The 6384-nt window shown below is 38.7% G+C and overlaps 1 protein-coding gene across 2 annotated transcripts in view; it reads right to left on the bottom strand.

Moving 5' to 3' along the window:
* rfk (riboflavin kinase) overlaps nucleotides 1-5119 on the bottom strand; it is a 22056-nt gene extending 16937 nt beyond the window's left edge. The window contains exons 1-4 of one of the 2 annotated variants that reach the window (XM_034873081.1): nucleotides 4532-5119; nucleotides 3575-3726; nucleotides 2888-2990; nucleotides 2343-2544 (exon numbers count right to left, since the gene is read on the bottom strand). In XM_034873081.1, the coding sequence (XP_034728972.1) occupies nucleotides 2372-2544; nucleotides 2888-2990; nucleotides 3575-3726; nucleotides 4532-4613 (510 nt within the window). In that variant the 5' untranslated portion in view covers nucleotides 4614-5119 and the 3' untranslated portion in view covers nucleotides 2343-2371. The remainder of the gene's footprint in view (nucleotides 1-2342; nucleotides 2545-2887; nucleotides 2991-3574; nucleotides 3727-4531) is intronic. The other variant, XM_034873082.1, reaches the window with a different exon arrangement.
* Nucleotides 5120-6384: the final 1265 nt, after the last annotated feature.

The raw sequence follows: 6384 nt of genomic DNA, 5'->3' as shown, positions 1-6384 counted from the left end.
TTGGAAAAAGGCTGCAATGAAACAAAGAGTGAAAAATTTAAAGGGGTCTGAATACTTTCCGTACCCACTGTACGTCCTGTTTCTGCATCATCTGATTTAAGGGTCTTATCAATAACAATACTTTGTGCTAGACTGCGTTGTTAAATATCAAGTTCCCCCCTGACCTGCCTCAATTATGGACTATCAATCATCACTAAAACCATACACCTTTCCAAGCTTATATAACTCCGCCTTTTAGGCCTGCGACGCTCTTTTTCCCTCCAAACAAACCAGGCAGAAGAAAGAGAAGAGTGATGTGGGTCTAATCAACTTTTTTCATTGTATAACACTTATATTTGCTCACATTGAATGTTATGCCTGAAAACGTAATACATATTGTTTGATTTATGTTAGATTGCAGGGTAAAATCCGTATTTGAATTTAAGAGAAAACCCCCAAGCACAGTACTTTATACTGAAGTACACTCAGATCTGTAACATGTGTGGTACTTTGAATCTTTTCAGTTTGGTTTACACAGAGAGGAACATCTTGTTTAGGCTACAGTAAAATGCTGGCATCTGCGTGTCGCTGCGTGTGTTCAAAATAATAATGCTCAAAACACAGAAAAATATTGCAGAAGAAGTGATTTTCCAGAACTTTTTCCTTAAACGTATTTACTCTTAGCTCTACTCTAGCTCTGTTTTGACTTTAGGGTTGTGTATCTGCTTTTTTTGCGGTCTCCCTGAGATAATAACAAATGTTTGCCCCATCCACAGAAAAATGGTTACGTACTTGGTTAAGTTGAAATGTGCTGTGAATCATTGTTTCATAATAAAGCTGGATTTTGATGTAAGTTGTGAGTGTGTGCACTTGATGAAAATGTGTTATGAATTAACCTGCCGATGTACAAAGGTGAGATGAAGTAATTTGGCAAAGACTTGCATGCAAATCAACACTAAAGTGTCTGCTGTTATCCGTTCACTGTGATGTTAAGCCTACTAACATGTTCACATTGGATTTTGTGAGAGACTGTGCTATGTAAGAAAGCTAAATTAATATAGTATACTTTTAAATAAGAAGAGATCTGTTTTGAGCCTATGTAAACCGATGTGTGGAAGTGTGATCTTAATTTAGCTGGTTCCTCATCTGTGTCACAGGGAGTTATATCACATTTCCATTGTTGTCTATTTAATATTAACTGTTCTCATATTAGTTGAAAAAACTAGTTATTCTAATTTCTTAGTTGCTTAAGCAGTTAAGTCAACATTGGCTTTCCCTTCATGAGCCAAGCCGATGCTTTAGTTTTTATTCCTGCTGTGTCACTTATCTACACATTCACATACCCACTGGGACTGTTTGTCTTACTTCTGCTCTGCTTTTGCTGGAAATATGACCGTTATGAGTGCAGAATTCATAGGATTGATGATGAAAGGTGATGAAATATTACAGGAATTTTCTTAACTTTAGTAATTGATTTAAGGGGAAAATAACAGGAAAATTTAAGTTCTGAGAGCTTTATTTTAATTAAATCAAGAAATCATTGATGTAATCACTGATATTAGGATTAACAACATCCAGGCGGTTATCAGACAAAAAGAGCTCTTGGCCAGCCATGTGCATAAGTTTTAATATTTTATCCTATTTTTTGCTTTACAAAATTAGAATGAATTGTATTCCCATTGCAGCTTACCTTAATATATGGAAATAACAAAACGGACATATAAATGTATTGTTGAAACTTTAATTCTACAAGCAGTAACCCTGGTCCCTGTGTAAACTAGAATAAATAATTGCAACAAATGAACCTGAAAAACAACTGACCCTATTGCAGCAATGCAGTGTTTTTGTTCCAGATAATAATGCCCAGACTTTCTCTCTAACCATCTGACACAGAAACAAACATCCACAGAAAAGGACATAAGCATTGTATTTTCAACCTTAGCAAGACAGGGTTCAGACTTGAGTTTACGGTCTATTTGTGTCTTTCGTTATATACAAATTTTTACAAAATTACTTGTGGTCATCCTCATGCCAAAATCTGTATTTTTTTCAGGTACCTTCTTCCATTAAAAGATTCCAAATATACAGCAGGACCAGTAAGACCAAAGAGATACACAGTTATGCTATTAGATGAGGCAATCTGGTGTGAGTATATACAGAAGCAGTCTGCAAAGAAACATTCAGGAAGTTAAACAATTGAGACACATTGAAGAGGTAAAAGAAAAATACAATTAAAAAAAGATTGGTTGTTTATGCAGCCATGACAACGGGTCAGAGATCTCAGAAGGATGTTGTGCATTTTAATTAGTGCATACACCTGTGTGTATATAGAAACATATGTGTTTTCTGATGTGTGTGTGTGCGCACAATGTGCTACAGTCACAGCCAGCTGTCAGTGACCATTTATAATAGTCTGTGATGTGGATGCAGTGTTGGGGGGCAGGGCTGACGACGAGCTGGGAGCGCTGGTGAAGAAGTTGTCGTCTCTCAATTTGAGATGCTCGGGGAGCTCCAGCTTGACCTTGGCCTCCTCAATGTCGCTGTTTATGGCTGCAATGAGCGCTTCTGTTAAAAACAGAAGTTCAAGAGAAATGAAGACATGCAATAAAGAAGCCAGGTGCAAAGAGAAGAATAATTGAGTGTATAGGAAGGGGAAATCATGGTGGGTTAAGAGGGTAAAAAAGATTAAATCTGGAGGCATTATAAATGTTAGACCCTTTAAGTGCAGGCATACAGAAATAGGAGTGTGAGAGAGAGAGAGTGTGTGTGTGTGTGTGTGTGTGTGTGTGTGTGTGTGTGTGTGTGTGTGTGTGTGTGTGTGTGTGTGTGTGTGTGTGTGTGTGTGTGTGTGTGTGTGTGTGTGTGTGTGTGTGTGTGTGTGTGTGTGTGTGTGTGTGTGGTGTTGTACCAAGTGAGTTGTAGCTCCTCTCTGGACGGATGTAGCCCACCATGACAACACTGAGAATCTCCCCATAAAAGTCCTCTTTATATGTGTGAATCACGTGGGTCTCCTAGAATAAAAATAAAAAAGTATTTCTTACAAGAGTACTGCAACTGTCAAATGTGATAAACTGCATCAAACCAGAATGTTTAATAGCAGCTGAAATAAAATTACAATTATTAAATTTTGATGCAAAATAAATGTAGAAAAATGGCTGAGTGTGTACAAAGTACACAAAACTATTTTAATAATACCAAAAGAACATGTCTATCTTGAAAACAGCTTTAATACTTAAAGACTTAAATCTTTGCACCAAACACTTGACTAATATCTTGTGACTTATTTCACAACTTTATTCATTTCATTTTACTGAACAGTTTAGGGTGTTGCTTAAAGAAATGTGTCCATAAATGTGTTATATTACAAACTTTAGCCACTGTTTTCTTCTCTCAACATAAAGGGTATTCCTTTTGTTTTTTACAAAAACGTTTTAAAAGTTTTTTTTTTTCCTTTTGTCCACTGTGGGAAATTTGATTCCCATGGCCGCCATTAAACCCTCGATTGTCAACGACTATTCAACATCTTAGAAATAGATTGGCAAAGTGCATGTTTCCTCAAACAGTTTGCAGTGAATGCTGCTTTTCTTGTACTGACCATGGACTTCTTCGTATTTTTGTAGTACGGGTTCCAGCCAATGCTCATCACCATCTTGTAGACATCACCATTACCGACGCAGGCCCAGCCATAGTAGATTCCTGTGCCGATATCTGCTGGAAGATTGTCCACCACTGAGTCAGGGAAGTTGGCTGGAGATGGGAGAGAGAAAGGGACGAAGAGTCAGGGGAAGGAAAGAAAAAGTAAGGGAAACAACTCCTCCTGAAAGTTAGTGTCATGCTCAATGTCACCTAGACTCAGATGAATACATGTATTAATTTATTTTAAACCTGAGAACTGTAGTTAACTGGATGTTAAGATAACCAGGGCTAGAAATTGATAATGTTAGATAATATTTTGTTACAGTGGGTAACACACTTTTGGCAAATGTTTCAAAGCTCTGCATGGTTGGGGACAAACATCTCTTTTGTAAAAGCTGATACAAAAAGCTTTTACAAAATATATATATATATGAATGTTTGACAATTTCCTGAAACCAAACACACAGTGTGCCTCAATTGTGTTGGGTTCCTCAGTCCGGGAACCACAGGCTTAAGATATGACGTCACTTCATATTTCTAGAAACATCTGTCAAGTTCCGTTGCTCAACTCACATTTATCGCAATGAGTAAAACAATGCGCGTCGTTGGGTGAAAAGGGGCTCGTCATCAATGCTGTTTAGTGCAAGTCGGTAACTGCAACAATTATGAATTAACAGTATACAGATTGTCTGCGTAGCTAATCATCCGAAAAAAGGCTGGCGGAAATTTTGGTCAAAAACACAGACTGCAAGTGTTATTAAATATCTGACGTTACCTTCACTTTGGTTCTCGCTCTGGTGAAATGAACTCTGGACCAATTTAGACTGACCTAGCTAGCGTAAGATACGTATACTGTAGGTTATTAGCTAACGTTACTCAACAGTTCATACAGATTAATGGCAGATAATGATCTCACCTGTAGGGATTCCCAGTTCTTTGCTTCCTCTCCCGAAACCTCGAATAACCTCTCCCCGGCAGAAATACGGTAGGCTCTTCATGACTACCTTCCAGTTAACCACTGGCTATCTTAGAAAGAGGCTACAGAATGACCTCGAACGACGCAAGGAAGGCGGACTGGCTAATCCGCGGAAACTCTTTGACAGTTAGCCAGCAAAACTGAACTCTTACCCTTGTAGAGTTCTAAGTCCGTCCTTGAATTTAGCTAATGTTATATAGCTTCAGCTGCCTGGTTAGCTTGCTCGAGTTGGATAAAGTTAATTGTCAAACACACTAAGCAATGAAAGTAAAAGTTCACCAGGTATGCTAGCTAAGCTTACCACTGTTAGCACCAATAGAGGCACCCTGTCCTTAAAACGGTTTATCCTAAGGTTTTGCTCGTCTGATTTTGCTTGTTCGTCCCGAAAGGTCCACTCACGGTGAGAATAAAGCCCTTGTGCTCACAGCTGGTAGTATGTTACATGTGTTGCAACGATACTTTACACATCTGCCTCGGTAAAGCTTTTGCTGATGTCATTGACCGTGTGACCAAAGCGGAGTCACGTGTTGCGTTTAGCTGTTGTAGGAAATATAACAACTAAAAATGAGGCATTCACTGACACTGACCATCTACAGAAATACGTCCCAGATTTTCATCTGGATGTTTTGAAAGCCGAGGTGTTGCTCTTGGGCAATATGAGTGCACGGCTTGTTCTTGATAAGCGTTTAGGAAACATTTAGCCTACTTAACTTAATTGTAAACTACCAATCCCGTCAGCTAGAGATTTGCTGGGAACGCTAGCTTCCTTTGGCGTTTAAATCTAACCACAAGAGGGCGACATGAGGACTATTCTTTCCCAAGCACCCACATCCTGAAATCATGGCTCAAACAGACCTCACTGATACCCAGCCACTGATGTTGCCAAGGTTTAGTTACGTAGCCTACGTGGAAAGATTGTGTAGCAGCTCAACTTCTTTGAACCAGCTGAAACTGAGAATGTAACGTTAGGTACGATCCCAGCATAGTTTTGGGCGAGTGAGTAGGAGAATAATCCATAGTAACCCAGTAAATTCCCCCGGTAAGCTTCAGCCACAGAATTATTTGAGATGAGGACATCAATTATGACGCTGTTACAGGCAGTGTTAATTCTGTTTAATACAGTTTTACTTAGTCTTTATGTTTTTTCACAGACTCCCTGATTTCCTTTTTTAATGCCTATACAATATCATGTGTCTTGAAAACGATTAAGGCCCAAGGACCTTGATGCATGCACTGCTAAGATGTTCTATTATAGTGGTTCTAAAATCTAAGCTAAAAATGTCTGATGGAGGGTTTGTCCTCTAGCACAGTAGCCTAGACCTACAGGTGATTTTCTAGTTAGCCTATAGCTTAATTATTTCATTTACTGACCATCACCATGGCTATTAATTGTGTATACATGTACACTAAACAAAATTATTAATGCAACACTTTTGTTTTTGCCCCCATTTTTCATGAGCTGAACTCAAAGATTTAAGCCTTTTTCTGTGTATACAAAAGGCTTATTTCTCTCTATTGTGCACAAATCTGTCTAAATTTGTCTGAAAACCAGTCAGTATCTGGTGTTAGGGTTCATCTGTGAAGAGAACACCTCTCCAAAGTGTCAGGTGCTAGACATCTCTCTCTCTCTCTCTCTCTCCCCTGACTGCAGTTTGTTGTTGTAACTGACTTGAGTGGGCAAATACTCACATTTGATGGTGTCTGGCATGAGCCCTAACCAGAGATGGCAAAAGTACTCACTTTCCATACTTAAGTAGAAGTACAGATACTTGTGTTAAAAAATACTCTGGTAA

Source organism: Etheostoma cragini, chromosome 5 (assembly GCF_013103735.1).
Source record: "Etheostoma cragini isolate CJK2018 chromosome 5, CSU_Ecrag_1.0, whole genome shotgun sequence".
Classification (NCBI taxonomy): domain Eukaryota; kingdom Metazoa; phylum Chordata; class Actinopteri; order Perciformes; family Percidae; genus Etheostoma; species Etheostoma cragini.
Note: the sequence above shows the minus strand (reverse complement) of the source record. Positions and strands in the feature narration are given on the sequence as shown.